At 42.5% G+C, this 27,392-nt stretch overlaps 1 protein-coding gene across 4 annotated transcripts in view; it reads left to right on the plus strand.

Moving 5' to 3' along the window:
- Sox5 (SRY-box 5) overlaps positions 1-27,392 on the plus strand; it is a 370,611-nt gene that overhangs the window by 329,840 nt on the left and 13,379 nt on the right. For all 4 annotated transcript variants that reach the window (XM_028757584.1, XM_028757583.1, XM_028757585.1 and 1 more), the window contains 2 exons: positions 1,281-1,458; positions 13,740-13,885. In XM_028757584.1, coding sequence (XP_028613417.1) covers positions 1,281-1,458; positions 13,740-13,885 — 324 coding nt within the window. The remainder of the gene's footprint in view (positions 1-1,280; positions 1,459-13,739; positions 13,886-27,392) is intronic.

A 27,392-nucleotide genomic window follows, 5' to 3' on the forward strand; every position in this document is an offset into this window, starting at 1 on the left:
GTTTCCTAAGTGCACAGAATCTATAACCTAATCATGAGCCCTTTTCAAAACACAAGTGTTTACTACATACCTTTGATAAAGAAATAACAATTTTCTTTATCAAGTGATTTTTAATAACTTGTTGATGTACACACACCATATATATATACAAACACTTACACATATTTGTCAGTGTTCTACTGACTCTGAAAATCTATAAGTTGCAGTTATATTTATATGTAAGGCTTTTAACTTTTTAGTCTATTTTTAAGAGGTATAAATGTTTAATTGTAGTGAGAATGCTTCCAGAATTTTTTCATATATAAACATATATGTAAATTTGTACATATAGATATATGTGCATATATCTATAATGAGTAGTTAGATTTTTATAGCAATTAGCATATGTTTCTTGGCTATCTATTTGCCCTACTTGATTAAAGATCATTTCACTTTAAAACAAAATTCTTGCGATTCATAAATATCACCTATACTCTTAACTCATGAAATAGTATTTATAAAGAAATCTTTATTCTAGAGTAAAATTTAAGTACTACTGGATCTGGTATAACAATTGCCAGGATGTTCTGGCTTTCGAGCATAACAGAGGAATGAAATGGTTTGCAATGATGCAGTGTAGAGCTGTTGTGTCTGATTCTGATGCAACAGAAACCCAGAAGTATTGTATTCATAAATGTTATATGAATAGCAACCTGGGTGCTAAGAGAGAAGCTTATACATCAGGCAACATTCTTCATGCATAGAATAACTGAAGTCACTGACTGTACTGAATTGATCTTAGACAGATATTTGTACCATGTGATTTTCCAAGGAATATTTTGAGCATCTTCTAGATTTTATGTTATGACCATGGTGGTGTTTATTTAGGTGTCTGGGTAATACATGTTACCATAATATTAATCATGTTTACTTTAATTTGTAGATGAAAAGCTAAAATTGCTTTTGTGAAACATAGGGGAAATGATCGTTTTCTTAGAACATTCTTTTTCTTTATATATTCCATATATATTCCATTAAGAGAGAGGTTCTGAGCAGAGCCACACACCCACGGGTGGTCCAGGTGCTACCTACCTCTACACCTCGACCAGGATGCCTGAAATTTAACTGGCTTGTTTGAGAGATTGAAAGTGACGCTATGTCAGCAGCTAAGCAGACATTGTACTGTCGAGAGCAAATGTTCAGGGGACTGATGGGAAATGACAGGCTGTGCACCTGTGCTTCTCTAGACGTTTCTGTTCTGCTTTGCCTTGTCACAGCTCATGTTCTGATGATCCTTGCAGGATGAAGTGGCCCAGCCACTGAACCTATCAGCTAAGCCCAAGACCTCTGATGGCAAATCACCTGCATCACCCACCTCTCCTCACATGCCAGCTCTGAGAATAAACAGTGGGGCGGGCCCCCTCAAAGCCTCTGTCCCAGCAGCGTTAGCTAGTCCTTCAGCAAGAGTTAGCACAATAGGTAAGTTATGTTTCTCTTGTTCTCATTGATTTTCCATTCGCGGCATTTGGGTGAAATCATCTAAGAAGGCTACACATGGCCTGAGCTAATGAGGAAGATATAATTGGAGTTACAGGTCTCTCCTAAGGTCTGGTTTAAATATGCAAGTGACATTTCTAACTCGGTCTGATTGCTACTGACCCTGACAGTCTGAAAGTGTGAAACTTTGCCGTTTAGTTTATTTTTTAAAGACCCATGAGTGATTAATTGCAGTGAAAACTGGTTCCAAATTATTGATCCTAAGTGACTTACCTTTTCCTATCACTGAGTTTATTTTTATTGTTGTGATGTGTATGAATATATGTAAACTATATACTGAGGACTACATTCTGTTTGGGTCAATGGTCAGCCATGAGATATGAAGTTTGTTCTGCTCTATTCTGATTGGAAATTCCAGTTGAACACAACCTGGGCTTGTGAAGAGTGGTACCTTTGGTTTCCTGTAACCATCATTTCTCACGAGTTAACCAACAGTATTATTTTTATTTTTTATACATGAAGAAAAACAAATACAATCGACATGTTTATTGTTTCTGTCTGATTGGGAAGCCTGTAGCACAGTTTAGCCCCTGTGTAGTACACAATCACTTTTGGAGGCGTTATAATATAACTCATAAACACTGAAGGTGACTCTAGAGCACAGTTGTAATCCTGAAGTCCAAGAGGAGAGTGCGACATTCTACTGGGAAGAATCAAGCTAGACTAACTTACAAATAGCGATACCCAAACTGAACTTTTAAGAACCGATATATTCATAGACATTCTAGGCTTTAAAAAAGGAGGAAAGATCTAGAGAAATATATGTCTGTGGAGTGCAAGGACTTTGCTAAAGAGTTGAATAGCATGTGGCACAAAGCTAAATAACATGTAAAACAAACAAACAAACAGCGGGTAGTAAAAGCCATGGATGGAGTGAGGTGTTGAACACTCAGGAGATTTTGACCTTTTTCTTCCTAGAGCAATGCAATCAGAACTGAACAGTATTGACAACTGAACAACACTGTTCAGTGAAAACACTGTTGTCATATAAGGTTATGGGGATATTACATCAGATAGAAATAGGCAAAGGGGATTCTGGAGGGATGCAGGCATATCCTGACAAAAGTCACGGGCACCACATTGGTGAACAGTAAACAAGGAGAAAGCAGGGCAAAACTGGAAGACACAATTAAGAAATTTAGAGTGTGTTGAATCACAAGAACAAGGGAGCATTTAGTTACAAGCGCTCAGGGGGAAACTGTGACCCTGTTTGCTACATAAGTGCAGAGCTAGGATGTTAGATGCAGGGATGATCCCTTGACTAGAGCGGTTCACTAGGAATGAGCGTGTCTGGTCAGAAATAAAGAACCATAGATGCCTCTAGTATATTAGCTAACTGTGATATAAAAACCAGCCCTAAACCTTGCCCTTAAATGTACATTTCCTCAATTACAAAGGGGGAACTTAGCTACTTATTGTTGCCTTAAGATAGCTCAAATGATCACAGAGGGGATGCTGGCCAGAGAGGCAAGCAGACCACTGTGGACCTCACTGGAGATAGACAACTTGATGCCTAGCTGGTAGTTGGAGACCTCAGTTCTTGGTCACACAACCCTTCCCTGCAGTTCAGCATCACATGGTAGAAAAACTTTCCAGTGAGTGACCCAAAAGAAGAGTAGAGGAAGCTATGGTGTTTGTGACCAGCTCACCAAATTCCCACCAAGTCTGTTTTGCTCTTCTGAAACTGAACCCCAGAAAAAGGGAATCAGCCTCCAACTTTTGAAGGGAAAAAAAAAATCTCAAAGATGATTTGAACACATTTTAAATCTACCACACATTTTTCTAGGTAGAAAACTATTTAAAAAGACTGTTTTTAAAAAGTAAAGATCAAATGCTGTGTATATTGGTAGTGCAGGAAGTCTCCAGTCGGTGCAGTAACTATGAGAAGCACAGGGAGGTCCCACTGCAGAGAAAGCCATCGTGTAGGCACTATGGAAATGCCTCCAGTCAACTATCAGAGCTCCAGGTAAAAACTTGAAAAATCTCACACTGGAAAGCAATCTTCTTTCTGTGAGCAGTTTGGGATAGATGTCATTACCTCAAGTCACCTTTGAACTCATAAAAGCACTTACATGACAGAGTAACCCCATGCATGGAAGTCAACCATTACCTCATAGACAGACAGACAGCAATAGGGTAGTGTAAGGTAGCCCTGGAGAAAGTTACACATAGGAAGAGCGGAAGGCATCTGAATATGAAGCAGAATAGCTCTGGGCTTTAGCTGGAGTTCATACATAGGTAGATTCTGAAAACCAAATGGAGTGATCCCACCAGACTCCCAGTTGCAGTGCTTCGGAGAATGGGATAGTCCAGTGCATGATACAAGTCAGTCAGTGATGTGGAGTCTCTTATAAATCCAATCTCTCAATCTAGAGGTAACTGTGGAGGTCAAGTTTTAACCTAGGAGGACCTAGGTTTAAAAGGGGGGTAGGTGGAGGGATAGATAGATAGATAGATAGATGATAGATAGATAGATAGATAGATAGATAGATAGATAGATAGATACGTACGTATGTATGTACATACATACATTCATATATACATACATACATATAAATATACATACATGATAGACAAACATGATAGATAGATGGATGGATAGATAGATAGATGATAGGTAGACAGATAAGTGATAAATAGATTAGATAGAAAGAGAGAGAGATAGATGATAGATGGATAGACAGACAGATGATAGATAGGCAGTCACATATTTCTCTCCAATGAGGAAGAGAAGAATAGAGAGATGTATGGCCCTGAAAGAGAGTGAGGGGACACTCTCATAGCACAGAGAAAAGGTTGCTGAAAAAGGACATGCCTTAGGAAGGTGGAAGCTGGGTCTTTGTTTTGAGACAGAAAGAAATAGAAAATTGGTCCAGAGTAAGAGAAATTGAAAACTAGACAGAGCAGAAAGACATTTTCAGATGCTATAACTTCTATAAAGCAGAGCTCAAGGTAGTTTGTTAGTACTGACTCAGCACGGGGCAGGGCCAGCAGTCAGTAAGAACCAGAGAAAACTAACGTTTGGAACCTTCATGTGCCTCTTAATGCTATGGTCTGACACTAACTCCTCTGCACAGAGTCCTAGAGGACAGGAGGCTAGATCAGCTTCTCTAGACTAAGTGTGTAAGAAAATATTTGATCTGGCAAAAAGGATTCACTTCCTTAAACAAATGGAGGTCATAAATATTACAGTGTTGACATATGGCCTACTTTAAAAATATTACTCAAACCCTGCTTTCTAATATAATGATATATATATATATATATATATACATATATATATATATATGTATATATATAATGTCTATAGATAGTTTTACACCAGCATTCCCAATGATTAAATATGGCCAAATATTTTATAAAGGCAAGAATGTATTTAATGGTACTTATCATATGGCTTTCTCTATCACTGTAATAAAACATTTTTTTCCCCCACCCTGTAAAGCCTTTTACCGTATCTGCAGCCCTCATATTTTCCAAGGGTTTGAGGCCACTACAATTTACTTTTCTCTTTTCAACAAATGTAGATGTTGAAAGCTGAGACTATAATGAGAAATAATGTAGTTGGGTAAAAGCCGGGAGGATTAATGGCGTTGTAAAGGTCACCCTGAAAGAAAAATTAATGTTTTAGGCCATTAATAAACCATGGAAAACTGTGGACCAAAAGATAACTTTGAGTTATCATTAATGACACAGGCTTTTTGCTATCTATCTATTAGCTACACATACAGAAAGTGACTTTTTAAGGTTGGTGGCCAATATACTCTAATGAGTATGTTCTACAAGAGTACTTTTGATTGGTAGACAGATAATAGGTATCTGGGAAAAAATTCCGACTACTAACAGCCCAGACTGACTAGGTCGATGTCACTGTCCCTACGTAGGCCCTTTCTACTTATGTTTGACGTATGTTTAACTCTGTAAATATTCCTCAAGGTATTTTTCTACCCATTTCCTCACTGTGACTATTCCAAAAGTATAGGCCCTTAGATAGAGCAGACAGACACCTATGTTATCTGACCCAGCATCCCTATTTGTGGGGAACTGAGGCAGATCGTCACCTCTGCAGGCATCTGGAGTAAGTTCCTTGGGAGGATAAACAGTAGTACAGCTCTGATTTAATTGCATGTGTAAGTGACAAGGAGCTAGCCCAAAGACTTCCACATTCTGAGGATGTACCTCATCACGGGGCTTCATCCCCAGGCCTTTCTCGTTTTATTTCAGTCATGTCAGTGGGGTCTGAAGACCCTGAGTTGACATTCTTTCTGGCCCCATTTTTCCTCTTGATGGCCTCTCTCTCTCTTACTGCTTTATCTTCTCTCTCTCATTAAGTGGGAGTTGAATACCCTGTGTAGGCCACTGCATGGCTGAGCAGGCAAAGCACTTGCTGCTAAGCCTGATAACCTGAGTTTAATTCTTAGGATATACATAGTGGAAGGAGAGGCCTGACTCCTAAGAATTGTCATCAAACCTCTACACACACACACACACACACACACACACACACATACACACACACACAAACACATCTAACCTCTACACACACACACATACACAAATACCCTGGTAATCACACATATTAGCATATATTCACACACAGGTACACACTGAGGTCCACATGCACTCACACACTGTGCATGCACATGCACACACACACTCACACATACATAGAGGGAGAGAGACACAGACAGACAGACAGACAGACAGACAGACACAGATAGAATAAAAAGGAAAGAAGGAAGGAGAAAAAGAAAGGAAGGAAGGAAGAAGGAAGAAAGGAAGGAAGGAAAGAAGGAAAGAAAGTAGAAAAGAAGAAAGATATAAAATGTATTTACAAAACATTTTCGCTATGCCATGCATTTTCAAACTTTGGGAAGCAAGAAGCAACACACATCTGACATAACATAACTTCGTCTCCTACTAGAACATATTGGTCTCACCTTAAAGTTCCTCAGAAACCCATGAACACAAAAAAATATACTTCCATTGTCCTCAATAGACACAGACCCAGATAAATGAAAGGAGTGTGTTCAAGTGTATTGATTGCATTAACAACAGCCCAGGCTGGCCTCGGACCCTGAAGCAGGAGCTTCCTGCCCCACTCCTAAGTGCTGGCATTACAGGCATGGTCCACTGTGCCTGAGTAGTACTTTATCTTTCATGGGACAACTTACACAAGACACGGGATAAGGCAACTCCGCGTTGCCCTCAGAGTCTAAGTAAGGTTGTTATGGTCCACAGGAAGCTGCCGCCTCTTCAGGAAGTGAGCAATGCCACCCAACCACAGCTGGAAACCATTTAGCTTTGCATGACACTTCACAGTTTATAAACTGTTGTTACGTTTATGATCTAATTCTGACTCTCTCAGATGAAGAAATGGATATTATATATTCAGGGGCTGATATTTCATAACTGATCTGAAATTCAGAAAACTTTGTAGAAAATTGTGTGACACACTCCAACTTTTATGTGAAACTACAATTTTTTATGGGGTCAGTGAAATAGATCAGCGGGTAAAAGATATTTCCCCCTAATCCTGAAGACCTGAGTTGAATTCCTGGAATCTCTACAGTGGAAGGAGAGATCTGACTCCTGGTACTTTGTTCATACCCCCACCCATGTGCTCTGATAGTCAGGCATAGGCCTGTAATATACACACATGCACTAAGTACATGTAATTTAAAAAGTGAAAATGTCTTACATAGAATGTATACATACTAAAACTCTGTGTTGGCTTGATATGTCTGCCAGTTCCATGACCATTTACCAGTTCTGTGCTGTGGAGTGAAGGTTTTTATTGAAATGAACTTGTAGTTATATGAAGATAGGAACTCATAGAAATACAGGCATACTCCTTCAAAATAGTCTTATGACGGGAAAAGGAAGTGAAAGATTAAAACAAAACAAAAAAAAAACAAAAAACAAAAAAAAACAAAAACCCATCCGCTTGGGGATGGAGAGATGGCTCAGTGGTTAAGAGCATTTGCTGCTCTTGCAGGAACCAGAGTTCTGTGTCCAGCAAGTGCATTAGGAGACTCACAACTGCCTGTAAGTCCAGCTCTAGGAGAGACAATGTCTTCTTTCTCTTCTGTCTTTTGAAGATACTTGCATGCACATACACACACACACACACACACACACACACACACAGAGACAGAGACACAGAGAGACACAGAGAGAGACACAGAGAGACAGAGAGAGATGAGACAGAGAGAGGATTGAGAATTGAAAATAGAATAAAATATTTTTAAATGCCCTCTAGTAGTTCATGAACAGACAAGCTAAGACAACACGCTTAGGAAAATGCAGGCCTGCATGATGAGCAAAGTATTTACAAGGCTTCAAAGGAGTAGATAAGCAGGCTTCACAGAACTTGCCTGGAGCATGTCTGGGCTATGTCAGAGAGGTCCTCACAGACAGAATAATGCCTGAAGAAATTCCTAAACACAGTAGAGTGGGAGAACATTCCAGCAAATGAAGAGTTTACGGAGATGGGAATCAGGAAAGTCTTTGGACTGGGGGACTGACCCTTCACAACTCCAGCAGGACCCTGTGAGACAGACATAGAGCATGGGAAGATCAAACATCTGACAACATGAAGGGCTTTTAGGCCCTGTTAAAGCTCTTGGGGCTTATCCCAGAATGATGATTTGGAGAAAACATTAAAGAGTTTTGAAAGTTATAATGTGTATAGGCAAGGCTGAAGGTTGGCATTATCTCTTGAAGATTCTCAAGGCACATAACTATAGATGAAACTCTGAATCAGTTACTTTTAACATCATTTTTTTTTTTTACAAACAATGACAGATTGTCATTTCATGAAATGCTACCAAGAGATGGGTTTGCAAGCAGAGGCTATTTTTCACATCCAAATACTCTGTCTGGAAGCAGAGTAAAGACAGACTCTGGGAACATAACTGAAGATAGCAAACTAGCAATAAAGGATGAGATTAGCCTAAATGCATGATGGGATGTCTTTACTGAAGCCAAAGACCATGGGTCATGGGTAAGCAAATTTAAGAGCTGAGAAATGAGTGCTCAACAATGAAACTTGGCCATTATCCAGGTCAAGTGGGGAATCTAATCTTAGATGATGACATCCAAGGGCTGGGATAGGCTACTGGGAAGTCCTGTGGGATGAAGAAAAGATAGCCTAAGGCAGGAGGATGATAAGTTCTGAGAAACACAGGCTGCATTTCAGGGACTCATAGGGCATGCAGATGGAGAAGTTGAATGAGAAAACATACACATGTATGTACAGGTACATATACATAGGGCTTGAAGCTGGCAATAGTTATTTCTTTGTTTTGGTTTTTGGTATATATAGTATATAGGATAGCTTCACAATTCCTGGAGAAACATTTATAAAAATACAGGCTGTGGGCTAAGAAAACGGCTTGGTCAGCACTTACCTTGTCAGTACCTACCTTGTAAACATGAAGACCCATATTCAAGACTTGGAACCCATATTGGAAAAACTGCCAGCTTCACCTTGTAACATGCTCCATGCGAAACTGTGTCTTACAAAGTAAGGCAGATGGCATGGCACCAGAGGAATGACCCTTGAAATGTAGCTGTGGATTCCATCCACACATTCACCCTAGCACACCCTTACACACACAACACAGAAGGCACCACACACACACACCACACACACACACACACACACATGAATGCACACACACTTGCATACAGAAGAAAGACAGAAACAGAGTCAGAGAGACAGAGATACAGACAGAGAGAAGGAAAATAATACAGAAAAGGAGGGAGAAAGTTCTCAGGGTGCTTCTGACAGTGAAGGCAAAGCACTAATTACCTCATATGAAATATAACTAGAAGTCATACTGTTGTTACCCCTCGAGTTTTCCTCCTAGGAGTTCGTTAAACTTCTATACATGTATGTGTACCCTCTTCAGATCCAAACTATAGATGTAATCACTGCCTAAATTTGTAAACAACAACAACAATTAAAAAAAATAAAATAAAAAAACCAGAAAGCAAAACTAACTAACAGAATATCACTTGTCAACTGGCCAATCTTAGTGTGTCATTTTGAACTCTCGCAGACAGCCTTGGGCTGAATTGAACTTCTGTTTGCTTGTTTACTTGCCTAGCACTGGGGTTCAACACCCCGGGGCCTGTGTGTGTGCCAGGCGATCCCTCTCCTCCTGAGTAACATCTCATATCCATACAGACAAAGTCCTACCATGAGAGTGCCAAGAGGGGTCAGAGAGGGCAATGAAACAGGAGACAGAAATGAAGTTAGGCCGTTCCCGAGATGAAGTGCCTCCTCACACGCCAAGTGTCTCTGCCTCCCAGGCACATCTTCACTTAGCACCCATCATCCATGCTGCAGCCATTTTAGAGCTGAGAAGAAGAACGGAAGCCAGAGCGATTGTTACAACTTGTCAGTCAACACACTTCCCATAAACAGAAACCCAGTTCCCTCAGAATCCAGCCTGCCAATTCCACTTACTTCTCCGGGCCACTTTGTAAACAAGGTGACAGCTAATGCTGTCATGGGACACTTATTATGTCTGCAGACTGTATTAACTCAGTTGCTCTCGACACAGTTTGCTAATGTCGTGTCACCCACATTTAAGCAATGAAGCAATCGAGAGAAAAGTAAGACGACCTGAAGGACTGCCTTGTGGCCGAGCTAAAGTTTGGCTTCAGGCTTGTCTAATGTAGATCACATTTTCCCCTTATTGGTTGGGAAGTTGAACCAAAAATTTATGGAATGGGTACAGAAACTTGCTGGGTCAAAAATCTGGAGGTGAGGAGAAGCCATGGAAGAATGAGGGCCGTCCCAACAAGTAGATGAGGTAGCTTCACACTGTCAGGATAGCCTGGGAGGCCATTGTGCAGGAAAGGGAAAATGCTTTGAAATTCAGCAACTCAGAGGCCCTGGGAAGCAGCAGAGAGGTGTTAGCTCCAACCAGAGAGAAGAGAGGGTGGGAGAGTCCAAACACATGGAGCAAATGTAAGGGGCTTGACTTAGAAGGCGGGGGATTTAAAAATAAAGTTTGAGTAGAAACTTGATTTGCTTGTTTGGAGGGAAGAGGTAACCTTACACTTAAAGTTGAGGTAAGTATGGAGATGGTTTAAATATAAGAAACAAAGGTGGGGAGCAAGAAAAATCTAGAACTTTGATCTAGGACATTTTCAATACCTGGAAAGAAGGCTATCGTTATCAATGAAACAGGAAACAGAAATGAAGTCAGGAGGTAGGAGGGGGAGGAGGGTAGGGAGGTCATGTGCTGTATTATTCACTGTTAAGTGCATGCATAAGCGTGTGCGCACGCATTCTGTGTGTGTGTGTGTGTATGTGTGTGTGTATGTGTGTGTGTGTGTATGTGTGTATATGTGTGTGTATGTGTGTGTGTATGTGTGTGTATGTGTGTGTGTGTGTATGTGTGTGTATGTGTGTGTGTATGTGTGTGTGTATGTGTGGTGTGTGTGTGTGTGTGTGTGTGTGTATACAATCAAGGACGTGGATTGATGAGGAGAGCCAGCAGAGTAAGAAAGACATTAGCCGAGCATGCTAAGATGACACTGGACAGACACAGGGAGCAAAGCCACGCCATGGCTGAACTCTGTAACATATGGCGCGGCTTTCAGAGTTAGCAGACCAGATACCAATTTTAGAATCTAACACAGCGTTACTACTGAAACAGAAGGATCTCCAAAAGCAATGTTTATTTTTGAACCAGCACCCATTTGGACCTCATTGACCCTCCCCACAGCTGAAGCGGCCCTTGCCACATACAGGTTCAGTTCTTCACCTCACCATCATTTACCTTCCCCGTCTATCCATATTAACTGTTTTCCTACACAGTGCTATCTTGGCAGTCTGTAGAAAGCTTTAAAGAATTCATGCTTTTATTCAACACCATGTGCTAAACCGTTTCAAATATATTTGTGTTCTGGGGAAGCTAAACAGACCATAGAGAGACTAAATAGTGTATAAAAAACACACATTGCCAGGTTGAGTAGAGACAGGGGTCAGGGGCCAGGACAAGCAGGCTGGTCTTCTGAGGACTGACTAAACAAGCACACCCAAGCTTATCACAGAAGGGCAGGGTTTCTACCCGGAGTACAGCAGGTCAGAATGCACTGGGGAATTACACATTGAGAGGATTGTTCAGGATGCTGAGGAGAATGTCACTGAAAGCAGGTCTATCCTCGGCAACAGACATCCACCCCAACCAGTCCTTGGTGTAAACATCATGTGTGTGTGAAGCAGCAGTTTATTCTTTGGATCAATTCCAGTTACTGTTTCTAAAAAGCACAGTAATAACTCTCAAGCCCCTCCCCCTTAGATGACCTCATCTAGAACATACTTATGGACCCAAGAGGATGACAGGACCAGGATTAACCTGTGATGAGGAAAGCCAGGACCACTGAGGAGCCATCCTTGTCAGTTCCTCAGCAGAACTATGTGGGTCTCCCTTCAGTATTCTCAGAATTTTTAAACAGCGAGAAAATATTTGACGAATTTTTGGCAATCAGCGGGTCAGACAGAAGAGCCACACGATGAGGGTGTGTAATCTGACATGATTAGACAAGGCTCTTTAGTACCAGAACATTCATAATGACACAAAGAAAGAGTACTAATAACACTTTCGTAGCAAGGCAGCTAGCCATTTTATATTTCCTTTCTTTAATCTTAGTGTTTTTCAACAAATCGTGGGATTTAATAGCGTGTTTTGGCAGATTAGAGGATTTATGGCCCAGATGTTTTTTGTTCTAAAAATGGATTAGGGTGTAAAGTTTGCTGGAATTCGTGGAGCATGTTGAGGCAAGCCGGTCATTTTATGTGTGATTAGTGCCTGCCTTCTGTCTCACAGTCCCTCCATCTGTCACGGCTCACCAATGGATCTGGTTAGATTTAGCCTTGTGTCACAAACAAGTCCCTTTTCTGGGCAATTTCATATCACAGATCCATCTTAGGCCATTTTATGCCCCAGTTAAAAGATGGGGAGTGAGCAGCAGAATATTAGCCATCCTTTAAATAGTTGCAAAATACACTGGGATTTTTATTTCCCCTCAATTTTCTTCTACCCTAAAATAATGTTCTGTACAGCAATGCAGAGCCAGTAAGTAAATGACCAGCAGTTTCGTTGAGATCAAGTTAATATCACCTTAGTTCCCTCCCTCAGTGTTCTTTAAGACTATTTTGGCAGAGACCTTGACTAAGCCTGGGTCAGGGAGTTTTAGACCCAAGCTGGCTATCGAGACTGAGTTAACAGAGGCTAGAGTTAACACTACCCACGATGTCTTACGATTGCAGGTTCTTGGTCATATTCTGTGCCTGAGGTGATCTCGTGCTTAGGAGTTTAAGTCCACAGGAGATCACTACCACCTGTAGATTATGTCCAGAGCAAGTGGGTTTATAAGGGGGGAAAGCACTGCTTTCAGTCAGCTAATAATGCCTTATTCCATCTGCCACAGGCCTGATTGCACTAGCCATACACTCTGACCTGAATTTTCAGATACTCTGAGAGGCTTGGGAATCACAGTTGCTATGATCAACACATAGATCTTAAAGGGCAATGGACTGGACCCCTGTTTTTCGTATGTTTAAACTTTGGAATACTCTAGTCTTAGGGCTGAAATGGGGGCTCAGTGGTTAAAAGTATATACTACTCTTGCCGAGGAGACAAGTTTGGTTCCCAATAGCCATGCTACATGGTTCACAGCTGCCTGTGACTCCAGTTGCAGGAAATCTAAGGACCCCCTCCTGGCCTACGTGGACACTGCATATATATATATATATATATATATATATATATATATATATATATATTCAGACATACATACAAATACAAACACATACATGCACAGTTCAAATCAAGTTATCAAATTCAATCTTTAAAACATATTCAGGCATTGACTTAAATACTTAGGTAAAATTTTATTCTAAATGTGTGAGCATTTAGAAGCATCCAGACATGGTGTTGAGCGTGGTCTTTCCTACTGTGGGTGTTTTCTGGTGTTTTCATATGTGACTGGGTGACCCAGTCATCACCAATTGGATGCTTACTCATTCACTCATTCGACATGAGTCCCACGAAGACATCAGGGACCCTCAGGTCCCGGTGGCCACCACAGCACACACACCTAAACGAGAAATGGCCGTGGCAGACACCAGCTTCACCCTTTCCCATGCACTTGGTACATCTATTGTGTCTCATTCCCAGGTTATTTAAATGACCACGATGCTGTCACCAAGGCAATCCAAGAAGCTCGCCAGATGAAGGAGCAGCTCAGGCGAGAGCAGCAGGCGCTGGATGGGAAGGTGGCCGTAGTGAACAGCATAGGTCTCAGCAACTGCCGGACAGAAAAGGTGAGTGGGGGCAGCGACTTGCTCTCTCTGAGTGGCTGCGAGTGCCAGGATGCCTCCTTTTCTCCCACAGGCTTCAGAATTGTCTCCTTGTCCCCTCCCCCACCAACAGGGAACTCCCAGGGGCCCATCCAAGCATCAGACCACCGCATCCCCAAACCTTGCTGGGGATGAATGTCGCCGCTTTTCCTGCCAGGCTATATTAAAACGAAGTGGCATCTGAAATGCTGCATCCGAGGGAAAGTTTTGCCTTCCAGAGATGCTTAACTCGTACGTGGGGGATCAGCTGGATTTGAAAAACACGGAATCTTCTTTAGTCAGCCTAAGCTTGGATGATACCCCGGCTCCTAAGCCTGTCATCATGTTGCCACTGTCAAGTGTTAGGGACTGCAGACTTGGAAAGTTTGACTTCATCATGATTCGAAATAGGCTTTGACCTTCTGTATTCTACCCAAAGCCAGCAGAGCTTCTGGACTAGCCAGGGACATGATGGTTTCATGCCTTTTCATTGGAATGTAAGCTTTGTTTTGCTTAGGAAAAAAAAAAATACGTGACCGTAGCATCCTTGGAGTGGTGGGCTTTTTTAGGTATTATCTGAATGAAAAATGTTGAATGGTGACTGAATCCTCCTCTTCCTAACTGATGCTGTAGGTGAGGGGTGGGAGTATGATCAGCTATTTAACAATGGTTTACACATCTGTCCTCCTGGGGTGCACGGAAGTCCCGTGGAAACGTCTCTGAATGAGCAGCTTACTCCTGTGGCTAGTTCTCTGGGTTGCCATGTTCTAAATGTATTTAGGTGAGTCAGTACCCTGCGTATAGTGCAAGTGAGCTCGGGCCATGACCGTGGCCAGCTGTTGTAGCTCCCAGGCCAACAGCACTCACAACTCTTGTAGCCTAAGTGAGACATTGGGACCAGAAGGGACAGAAGAAAGATACACGGTGGCAGCCCTAAGAAGGAATGATAGCAAGCAGAAAGGGATTTATGTTCAAATATTTAAACATTCTTGAAAGAACACTAGAAACCCTTTCCCCTGCTCCCCGCGTAGAAATGAGTTTAACACTCGGCCAGATGCTAACGCAAAGTGACGGGAGCTATTCCTCGCAAGCATAGCTAAATTGCCACTATTTGTTAAGCGCTTCGAGTTCAGCTGTGGATGCAGCCATTGGTTGCGTTCTGTGAACATCTGTAAACCGCCCCCGCCCCCCCCTCACCACCACCTTGTTTCTAATTCTCCAAAGCAGAGACAATTCTACCTATCTCCCCCCGCCCCCGCCCCAGTCCCCTCCCTTGCGCTGGCTGGGAATTGTCAAGTGACAACCAACCAAATCCTTTTGGACAGGAAGCCTTCATCCCGAATTCTATATACTCCGCAAAATAGGCCTTGTGGTTGGATCCGGGAGCCCATTAAAAGCACTTTGATGGTATGGAAATCCATCTTCATGAAGTTCCCGGAGCCCCTAAGCAGCAAGCTGTTTAGCTGTGGCTACAGATCAGTCATTCACATCGGAGGGCAATAATTGTGCTGACGGCTTGTGCGGCAACAGGAGTACATAAAATAATCCGGGGCCCTCCACCACTGCAGAGCGAGTTAATCTTCGCTAATTCGGATCAGCTGTTGCTCTCACGCATGCGCCAGCACTGGCTTCAGAGGCTCCACAGTCTTCCCATTAAGCAACAGCAATGCAGCCCTCTGCACTCACCCTGGTCCAGGCTCATCCACAGCAAGGGGCCCTGGCGGACACTTCTCATCCACATCCACACCCACACCCGGGAGCATTTGCCTTTACCTCTCCGGTTAGTGCCTTCTGCCTTAGTGGCAGGCGTGGCATTCGTTATCTTTGTCGGGAGACGCACCCTCAACTTCCCTCCCTCCTTGGTAGAGCTGTAACATCAGTTTTGTAAAGTCTACTTTTGAAGTAATAACCTGCCTATTCCTGTTGGCCAGCTCAGTCACTGTCACCGCCAACCACCTCATTGGACAGCTGAGTCACCAACGGCAACCTTGGGGTCATTACTGATTGGCTGTAAACTCTTCTTAATGTTTTCATCTTTCTAGATTTTTTAAAAAAATATTATAATTAGACAGCTCTGTGTGTGTGTGTGTGTGTAGTGTGTATGTGTGTGATATGTATGTGTATATGTGTGTGTATATGTGTATCTGTGTCTGTATGGGTATGCGTGTGTTGTATGTATATTTGTGTGTGTGTGTGTATCTCTGTGTGTGTGCTTGTGTGTGTCTGTATGAATGTGCATGTATGTTCAGGTACCCACAGAGCCCTGGAGCTGGAGTTACAGGGAGTTGTAGACTACCCAACTTGGGTTTTGAGAAGCAAACCTGGGTCCCCTACAAGGATGAACCATCCCTCTATACCTATAATTCAATCTTGAACTTGTTTTTATTTGCTTTGAAGCACAAATATTAAGTTATGAAAACTAAGCCTTTCTGTCTAATGTGACAGTGTGTGACACATCTTTCTATAAGAGGAGACAGCCAGAGGGTATGAATCAGCTTCCTTATGGGACACCAACCCTGCAGAACCCTGAGTGTACCGCAGTGCTTGGCAGCAGGTAGCATCATGCTCTCTGGCCGCCTTTGCCTGTTGGGCAAGCCTGGATGTCAGTTCTGTGCGGATCAACCTATGTCTATGTAGCCTACAGGAAGATGATGATAATGTCAAGCTTGCGTCTTTGAATAAGTGATTAATGAGTGTTCATACCTTCTGTGGATTACTGACTGTCCTGTGTGCAGGGGCCTTAGGTTTGAACCACAAAATATATAATCTCTCAGTAGTTTAGGTAAAATTATCAATCTATTAATTGCATACTATTGTACGTGAGTCCAGAACCCAGGTTACTTAGCATGTCCTATCAATTATTGATCTGTGAAGACAAAGCTGAATACTTGCTTCATGAGGAAATGTCACCCCGTACCTTAGTTGTCTTTCCCTGGTCCCCGACAGTCTTGTAATCCTGCAGCTTCACCTATGACCAGTTCACGTGCAGCTCAGTGGTTAACTTGAGATGTCCTGTTTCAGTTCCCAAAGAAAGGCATTGGCAGGATGTGGGATATCACAGTCTCCGCTAGCATGTTCCCATGCTATTTGAGGTCCCCAAAGAATGCTATTTGCTACCTTTAGTAACTGTTCCTGGGTTGGAGAGATTGCTCCATGGTTATCACTGGCTGATGCTCTTATAGACACCCGTCCTGATTGCCAGCACACATGTCAGATGGTGGTAGTGTGAATTCTAGCTCCAGATCTACCCTTCTTCTGGCCTCTGAAAGGCAGCTACATACATGTGCGTGTGCGCATGCGCACGCACACACATACACACAAAGTCTGTGATAAATAGAAGACTAAAGTAAGGCAGAAGTATGAAAGGTATAGGGACAGAGCAGAGGGGACTGAAAAGGACAAACTCCAGCCTTGTGTCACACAGGGACCCATAGAAATGTTAGGTAGTTGTCCCCATGATCCAGAAAATTAAAGTTCTCTGCTGGAGATCTGTTCCCTCAGGTGCACCAACCTTGTGCATGGTGACTCTTCTTCACGTATGAAAAGCATGGTTGTCCCAAGCAGAAGGTCTCGATTCTACGTAGCTGTAATTGGCCAGCAAAAACAATTAGAGGTGTGAAGACAAGGACGAATGTCTGCCGGGTGATATGTACCAAAACACATCATGAAAGTCGTTTTTTTTTTTTTTTTACTGAAACACATTTTAATTGAAGACTTCTAAAAGATTTTTTCACTTCTTTACTTTTCTTGGAAGTGTTTCAACATACCCAAGAACTGTGTGTGTCAGGTTTCTTGGAAACTCTGGGACACAGTGTTATTTATAATTGTCATCTCTGGGTAATTATAGACTGATTGTATATTCAAATAATGCTATCTTATGCCACAGATCTCTGCTACAGATCTCTGCTACAGAGGTTTCTGCAGCAGAAACCTCAGTGTCAAGGGTGGAAAGGGAGGCATCTCAGGTAGGAAGAAACAGGGGTATTTGAAGCTCTGCTTCCTCGACACAGACAGGGTATAGCCTGCACCACACAGCCAAGTAGACAGCAGGCTCTCAGTCTAGACTTGACAGTATCTGTGTGCACTGTAGATCATAGAGCCTGACTGTGCTGATCCCACCAGGCCATGTGACCACAACAGAAACTTCAGCACACCTAAGAGGAAAATCTGACCAAAAGGTCGCCATATCATTTCTCTCCTTCCAAATGTGAGAGTGAATCCCACACTGTCGTGTGTTTAGAACATGTTTTCCAACAAACAAGAGGGGATCTAAGTACAGGAACGTAAGCAAATGGTGTTTAATCACTACCAAATAAGTGTATTCAGATGCAAGGTTGACTCATCCTTTTGTGCCCCTCGATTTTTCCCTTTGGGTCACAAGAGTGTTGTTGCACCTACACTAAACCATCCACACCTCAGGGAGGGGTACATTCTCTCCTTGCTAAACCATTCTCCACTCACATAGTGTTTTGCCTGCTAGCTAGCTTCTGCAAACATCCTGTTGGCTAGAGGTGGGTCACAGGAATTTAAGGGAACTCCTAATCAAGAAAATGCACACTGTTTTACGTTGGACACAAATCCTTTTTTGTAATGGAATTAGATAATATCTTCCTCCCAAGATCAAGGGGCACTTTGAAATCAAAGATGATCTTAGTAGAGTAAAAAAAAAACTATCAAGTAGGCATTAGATAGGAAAAAGCAACAGTCAACCCAGCAACACCATACAACTGCCCTTGGCAGTCTCAGGTGCCGTCTTTACCAGGCTGGGCTCATCCTTATGGTCCTTCCCTACCTCTAACTCTTCCAGCACTGCACACCCAGGGCCTTATAACTCACCCATGACTCACCAAAGGTCAGCAAATGAAAGCAGGGACACAGGGAAACATTGCCTGATGACAATGTCCCTCCTTCTTCCATACATGTTAAGGCAGACTTCTGCCTATTCGTCCCATGTAAAGCATGTAAAATAAAGTAAGCATGAAAGCATATGCATTTATTTCTTAAAGCCGAGAACTTATTTACCAAGCATGGTCTACGACCCCAGTACAAGCATCATTTACATGTGCTGGGAATCAGTCTACAGTGCCAATGGCTGCTAGAATACCCTTGAAGCTCAAGAAAAAAAAAATCCTTGGCCACTTTGTACAGAGTGAGGTGAACATGGTGAGCAGTGGTGTGCTTCTCTGAAACAACAACTCACTGGAGAGCAATGGGAGTCAAATTCCTAAGTGTAAACGGGTTGATGTTATGGTGGCACTCAGAATCTTTCCTCTCACGAGCTTCTCTTCCACTGTTGCCAACCCCTTTTCCTCCCGCTAACAACCCAGAAATGACAGTGACCAATGTCGACTTAATGCAGGTGTTTAATAATGAAAATGAAAAAGTGTGTGGCTTGAGAGAATTAGTCACAAATGACAGCAAGTGCATCCCATGGCACCCCAGTGATAATTTTACATCCATCACTCCTCGAGGACGCTTCGCCAGCCGTCTGATGGATGGATGGGGCGAGCGGGGGTTGGTGCTTCAGAAACTGACACAGCGAATCTAGCAGAGTTATCTGATGCACACTCCCTTCCAGAGATAAGGGAAAGGCCTGTGAGACTCAGAGCTGGGGGCTTTCCTTTGAAACAGTAGGTGGGAAGGAGCACAGGAACTCTCTGTTCTGTGGAAGATGCTTCAATTAGGGGCCTCTAGATGGCTGCTGTAAATATTGCTGTGAGCTAAAATGAATCAGAGGGGCCAAATTAGAACTACATTTGTCAATTGTTAGAGAATAGCTTTGCAAAGGAGGTAGGCTTGGCCGGTAAGCCCTGTGGAGGAGGGAGGAAGGGGAGAGTCTTCTGAGCCTGCATCTGTAAATCAGGGGATTTCATTAGATGTGTGTGTGTGTGTGTGTGTGATGGAGAGAGTGTGTACATGTAGTATGTGTTAGTGACAGAGATAGAAAATTTGCATGTGGTATGTGTGTATGCATGAGAAATATAGCGGTAGATAGAGGAAAGAGAGATGAACCCAATCTTTGTAATCCTGTTTAGAGTTTGCCTAGGAACCAACTGAATAACAAAAATAACACAAAAAGTTCAAAAATTTGTATATGGAAGTCACATATGTTACCTTAATCTTTACATTTGTATTTAATGACTTGGTGACTTTCATTAAAAGACACATAAAAGTTTGAAGGTGAAGTGTACCTTTTTTTCTGACGGTAGTCTCCGTCCTCTGCAAATGTACATGGCCTGGGAAAGGACCTGTCACTTGGGCACATGATCATTAATGAAACCCGCCCAGGCTTCCACGTACGGGGCCATCTGAACCTCAGGTTTCCCTTTTGTTTATCATTGACAAAACCTTCATATTCTCAGCATCTTAGGCAGAGAACCCTTCTTATGGGACAGGAGCCGGGGAGGAAGAAAACCCTTCAGTGAATATTATCAGTGCAGAACAGTCAGTTTTCAAAAGACCAGGACCAAAAAAAAAAAAAAAAAAAGGCAAATCAGTGTTATGTCATCATTAGCCATCCATCATCCTGCCTGTCAGCCTTTCAATAACTCCAATCGACCCTCCTGACAGGCTGGTGCCAGGTACAGTGGCTGTTTGTCTCAGGAAATGGAGAACAGAGCATCCACAACCTTTTGTTCCAGACGCCTTTCTTCTACATCTTTTCATTTCTCCCTCTCTCTCCCTCTTTCTCTCTCTCTCTCTCTCTCCATTCTGGGGGTATTTAATTGAAATACACGCCGAGTTTACAGACTGCAAAGATCAGCGCTGTTTCCTCCAGCAGTGGTAACTATGCATTAAACATTTTGATTTGTTTGAGTTTGAAGTTTGGTCCTTTTTTGCCATTTGCTTCATGGAGTTTGTGTATATTTACAGCCTCTGCATTTAATGGCCACATGCCTTATTTCACAGATGGCCAGTGGAAGACTTTTTCTTTCTCTTAGTATAGCCTGCACTCCGTTTTGATACATTTGTCACTGTGCCACTACATGCAGCTAGCAAGTGCCCACGCTTGGTGGGGAGCAATTATGGTGTGAGTTTCTAAGGAGCTTTTTAAAGGGTTTTTTTTTTCAGTAAACTTTTTATGGTTTAATTTCCAAGCCTAGAAAAGCTGTGCATGTTTTCAAACAGAGAGTCTTGTGTTCTTTACATCATTCTGGTTAGAAAGGTTAGGGCAGAATGGCCCCAATAAAATAAGGCTCCAAGGGTGTGCCACACCGGGTTTTTCAGAGGGAGTCCCACCCTGCCATTCTGGTGATTGAAATTGTCTTTTTGTGTTAGGGGATGAGCAGATGCTAATCATCACATTCCTGGTAACATTATGTAGAGAACATTGTAGGCATCATAAGAGTATGTGAAATAAGACAGATAGAAAGAATCTATCACAAACTGTCAGCAGTGTCTGTACCAAGGGACTATAATTCACCGATGTAGATTCCCTAAAGTTTGTGTGAGTAGAGACTGGCTTTTGTTGCTTCCTCTACAACCTAATCTGTTAGGAGTCTCCTCTTCCCATCCGTTCCCTCATCCTCCTCAGAATCACATTCTTCCTTAAGGCGCTTTCACAGGAAGATAGAGTTAAAAGTGAACACCCATGTGTGTAGTAGATACATTCTCCATGGACCTTTTAAAGGTGATCTTGCCAGTGTGAAGTCAAACTATTAGGAAAACCTTGACATCTTAGCAATTGTGGCAAAAGATACCCTAAGATCTTCACAGACACAGATTTACCCTCTTGTACAAATGAGAAACCCTTGCGTATGCCCATGAGCAATGGGAACAGTAATGGCTAATGGCCACTCCTTTGTGTTTTGTTTTGCCTTCACGTGTGCAGTGTTTTCAAACAGGGTCCTTAAAAGAAAAGAGAAAAAAAATAAGATGACGTTTGAGAAGCCTGGAGGAACTCAGATGGTGGCATCAGTTTGGGGGGGACCTCTATCCTTTGATACTAAGTTTAATCTCTTTTTTTCCAATGGATCATCAAGGACTTTAGGAAAGCACCTGGTACCTGTATGCTCAGCTAGTACCCCTGTGTTGAGCCCCTGCAAAGGTCCTTAAAGCTTGAATCATTCAATAAATGTAATAAGCCAGCATCTTCGCAGTTAGCAGATGCCCCGGAGCCATCTTTGTTTCTCCTGGTCCCTCTCTCTTCTTAGATCCTCCTTTCTCCTTCACTGGTCTCTCTCCTAGGGAATGAGAGCCATAACATCAGTAAGAATATACCCAATCTTATTTACAGTGCATCTCCCCTATTCTGATAAAATATGGAGTGAAGTTTTTGCTGTTCATTAAAATGAGATTTTAAGCATACATTCCAATCTTTCTTCACCTAAAACTACCGTGCATAATTGAAAAGTGAACTATAACCACAGTGTGCCTGTTGCCATTTATCAGATCCAGCACTTCTGAACCAGACCCCATGACTCTAGAGAACAGCCTGATTCAGTTTATCCAACTGAAGTTAAGTGCCGGCTACTCAGGTCACATTTGTAAGAGCGCTGACAGCTTCATAGCTTTTATTCCATGCAAAGGAAAAAAAATTAAAGAGAAAAGCCCAGTATGTTTCTGTACTCCAGTGACCAAGCCACCCATTGTTTATAAAACAATTATCATTGCACAGTATTCTAATTCTCTGTGTGTGTGTGTGTGTGTGTGTGTGTGTGTGTGTGTGCACACGAGCCCCCAGTACACACCCACTAGATGTCCTCTACAGATTATGAATACTGTTACTTCTCTTTGTTGGCCACCTATATGTCTCCCACTGATTCTTCTGGATAGCTGTGGTGGTGAGCAGCACATGTGTGCCTATGGTGTGACAGAACAGCAAACCTACTCTTAGTTGTTACCTGCATCCTGACTGGCCGTGGACACAGAGGCTTGACGTCTTGGATCTCAGTCTTACCTCTGCTGCCTCTTCCTCTTCCTCTTCCTCTTCCTCTTCCTCTTCCTCTTCCACAGCACAGGCTCCAGGACAGTGAGTGAGTGCTGCTGCAGTTGTGAGCAGTGCTCTCGCCAAGCCCAGCTTCCCTATGAGTTGTTTATTTTTGACATAATCCTCAGAACGACTTTCCCATGAGTGGAACACTCAGACTACCACGGTGCTTCCCTCTCTCTGGCAGTGGGCTTTTGTGTGAAAGAATAAATTAGTCTTGTTAGACTTGGGTATCCAACTGTGTTTCTTATGAAGTGCCTAACTCCGTAAGTGTCCTCACAGAATAGATCTGAATAACCACTATTTGTTTTGCTTGTAACCTATTCCTTGAATTTGTGACAATGATTATAAAACTTAGAAACTATGTATCCACCCGACATCTCCATCTGTAGGGAGTGCCTGCCTATAAGGTTGAAGTGGATTACTGAGTAGCTTTTGAGAAATTATGAACAGTTAGAGAAAACGTACAAATGTATATGCCCGTTCAAAGGACTTTACCTCTGCCATATGGAGTTTAGTTAGGTTGGGGATAAAAGCAAGCATAGGCTTTGGGGATTCAAAGACAAGGAAACAGCTCCAGTCCAAACTGACGCATGACCCTGGATGCCCCCTTGGCATCTCTGATGTATAGTCACTTAGCCCTTACTCTGTGGCCTTCAGTGGACACAGCTTCATCGGTTAAGTAGCTCTTCATTCTGTGTCTGTCACGTGACAGTTGATAACCTATGGTCTTCTGTTGGCCACGTACCGCCAAATTTCTGTGCCTCCCCAGGAACATGTTTCGGTCCGCCTAAAACACAAAGCCTTTCACAGCACTTAAGGCACTGCTGTCTCCTCCCTCCCAGACTTCAAGGCCTTTTACACATTCTCAACAATGACAACTGGGATATTGTCAGAATAATCAAAGCCTGAGCTGGGCCCAAGCAATCACCTCAGCTTTTCTCTATTCCAGTTCTTACTGAAATGCACGAGGAAGGCCCGGTGTCACTAGTATGACTGCACACACTCTAGCCTAGTGCCGTCATCGTGTTGCCTACCCAAAGCAATGGGTTCTGAAACATACATCAAGCATGTAGGTTTAATTTCCAAATGTTTCTTCTTCATGGAAAATCAGTTAGCGGTTTCCCAGAAGCTTTTGAGTGTTCTTCATCACCCTTTTAAATATGTCTCCCCTTTTACAATTAATTTTAAAATTATTAATAGGGATCTATAAGCTGTCTCCACAAGCCATCACCATCTTGCAATGTTTATTGTTAAGCTGAACTTAGAATCTAACAGAGAAACTGTGATTTTCTCTGCCTTTTTCATCGACTTTTAGCTTCAGGTCGCTTTGTAAGGAAGCATGCTTTCCCAGTTGGTTTCCTTATGAACACGTTACCAGTGAGTTTAGAGGTAATTACACTTCAAGAAACATGTCATGAAGCTGGCTACTAGATTTCAAAGCAGCAGATCATATGTACAATAGAACTAACCCTGAATCTCAAATTGAATTTAAGGATAAGGGTGGGGGAGAATTAGCTAAGGCTAGTTTTCTAACTAACTAGAAAAGAGAACATACAGACACAGTTCTGACCTTTGATCAGCAGGCCCAGCAACTTCTCTGAGTCTCTTGTTTGTCAAGGGTCTCAAAGTCCAGGATACCCAGAGTGTCTGGATATAACCTAGCAAAGATAGAAGTTAAAGAAATCTTTCACAAATTCTACTGTACTCTATTAAATGTGTCTGTGGAAGTTGAAAGATTCTTGTTTCTTAGTGTATGTTGTGTGTGTATTTATATGTAATTTATACATAATTTACAAGAAAGCCTTTTCTCCCATTTGTGCTGTTAGTTTATGTGGGTGGACGGCGATTTTATAGAGCAGAGAGCTATCAATATGCAAGAACGGAGCTGACGGTTGAGGGGGTGGACATCCACATAGCTTCTTCATTGAGGACCGAGGGGTGGACGTCCATACAGCGTCTTAGTCTTCCACTTAAGCCGACAAAAACATCCCCGGCTGATAAGTCATGACATTATGAGTAATCTTCTGATGTCTCTGGTGGGCTGTGAGGCTCACATAATTAGAGAGCTAAAATCCTTTGCCTCTTCCATCTTGCTGCCTCTTTACTCTCTGTGTCACTAATATAACAGGAGACCATAAAAGTGGAGTGGGAGAACGCAGCCAGAGGGGTTTAGCCGCGACCAAGTCAACACTCTGTTTCGTCATTACATGCATGTGCCTTTTACTGTTGTGTAGCTCCACGCTCCATTGCAGGGCTGTCCATTACTGCAGCGGATCCACAGCCTAGCTCACTCCTTGGGTCTGCACGCCTGGTGGGGAGCACTGCTCACTGCCATACGAATCCCAGTTTCAGAGAAGGGATAGAGAACCTTTTCCTCCATGCACTGTTTAATTTAACACCAGAGAACTAAAGAAAAGACTCGTATCTTCCCTCGGGTCCACCTCAGCTCTCTTTTGCTTTGACTGTACCCTGAAAGATCAGCAAGATGGCCGCTCTGTCCTTTGTGAGTGTTCATTTGTTCTGTGTAGTCTGATGTGATAATAATAGAAGGCTCCTGATTTTGGGGTAGGTATAGACGTGAAACTGAGCTCATTCCTAAGTATGAAAAAGGAAATAAAAGTGTAAACAGTAAATACATTGCTGTAGATGATACACAAGGAGGGAGGAATTGCAATCATTTAAAAAAAAAAAACCTCAAATCTTTCTTTCATCGTAGATTTCTTCTGCTTTTACCATAGGAAACTGAGGCTCATAACCATTCCTGTATGTTTGGCACTGGTTTTGTTTTATTTTTCTCCTTTAGTGTTTTCCCCCACTAAGTTTCCTTTTTACTATCAAAAGTATAAATTACTTAAACAGTTGTAATGCCATGAGACTCTGTCTTGCATTTAAATCTCATTTTAAAACTTGGGCTCTGGGACTCAGATTTCTTAAGTGATTTATCTAAAGGCATTTTTTCATCTTAAACACGTCCCTTTCATTGTGAATCCTGGTCACCTTCTGCCAGTCCGATAGAAAGGATAGGAATGTTTTGGACTTTCTGTTGGGTCCTAACAGGGTCTGGTGATCTATGCAAGCACTTCAATGCCCTTTTCCCGTTATGCTTGTCAGAGGGAACGCTGCAGAGCCAGTGGCCAGCTGCCATTTCACAAGGTGAACACGAAGACTCTAAGAAGAGCTTTCAAATTACTCATGTCTGTCCCTGGAGCCATCTGGCCTAGATGGGTGGCTTTCTTTTACTCCTTTGGTTTTCTGAGATCAAGACTGTTTTGTAGTCCCTTGGCCTGGAACTCACTACACTGAGCAGCCTGTCCTTGGGCTTACAGTGTTTTCTCCAAGTGCCAGGACTGCAGCTGCGTATCTTCCTATTCTTCAGGCTGAACACAGTCATCTGACCTTCCTTCAGGACAATGGAGGATCAGATAAAGTCCCAGAGAATTGTCAACTGACCTAACATTTCCCTTTGTAAACCTGCAGACCTATATGAGACTTGATTAGCCAAGTAGGAGTGCATTTCCAAAGGAGATCTGGTTGCTGTCCAATTGCTCCTTTATAATCGAGAGGGGTATATACGGGTCACTTTGTTCGGCTCCTGCTCGTATTTGTGCCAGTGTTCTGTTTCGACCACTTTGGTGGAATTATTTTGATCGACTCTGCAATGAGCCCAGCAGGAAAGAACTTTTGCCAGCATCTTTAAAGGTTCATGTCTCGCTGCTGCTGCTGCTCTTTCTAATGGCATGAGGGTAGGGAGATTTCAGATCCTCTTCTAAACAGAATTAAGAACCAAGGAAGGCCTAAGTACCATTTGTGGTTTAGAAATCTGCTCGTGAAACTGAGGTATGCTATGGAAATTTCTATAAAGTTTATCACTGATATCATTTTATTAATCTGATCCCAGTGGAGAAAAAAGTTTATGAAGTCAGTAGAAAATTATCTTAATCGGTCAACATTTTCGTTCTCCACATGTTTGTGTGTGCAGTTTCTAGAATCTTCTCACTTACCTCTGTGCTACCTGGTCAGTCTTTCTTGTCCCTGGATTGTTCAAGATAAAGGTCCTGACTCCATACCACCAGATATAAACTCCCACTGTGCCTCAGGACAGCCTCAGCCTCCCACACCCTGGATTCATCAGGCCTGGGCCACCACACCCTGTTCCCACTCCTGATGTTTGTCGACTTATTTTATTGAAGCTGATTATATCTAGGCAAAATTTAAACCTGCAGACTGAGAGTCAAACTATTCTTATTCCCAGCAGTATTTGAACATATGAATAGAAGATTATGTAAAAGGAAATCTTAAAACTGAAGGGTATAATCTCAAATGACTGAGTCTTAGACATGATGCCACCCATGTCGGGCCCTTTAGGGCAGTGGTTCTCAACCTTCCTACTGCTGTGACCTTTTAAGGCCACCCCCGACCATAAAAATTATTTTCGTTGCTACTTCATAAATCTAATTTTGCTACTGTTATGAATCATAATGTAAATATCAGTGCTTTCTGATGGTCTCAGACAACCGTGATCAAAGAGTCATCTGACTCCCAAAGGGGTAGAGACCCACA

Source organism: Grammomys surdaster, unplaced genomic scaffold (assembly GCF_004785775.1).
Source record: "Grammomys surdaster isolate TR1022 unplaced genomic scaffold, NIH_TR_1.0 126176, whole genome shotgun sequence".
Lineage (NCBI taxonomy): Eukaryota > Metazoa > Chordata > Mammalia > Rodentia > Muridae > Grammomys > Grammomys surdaster.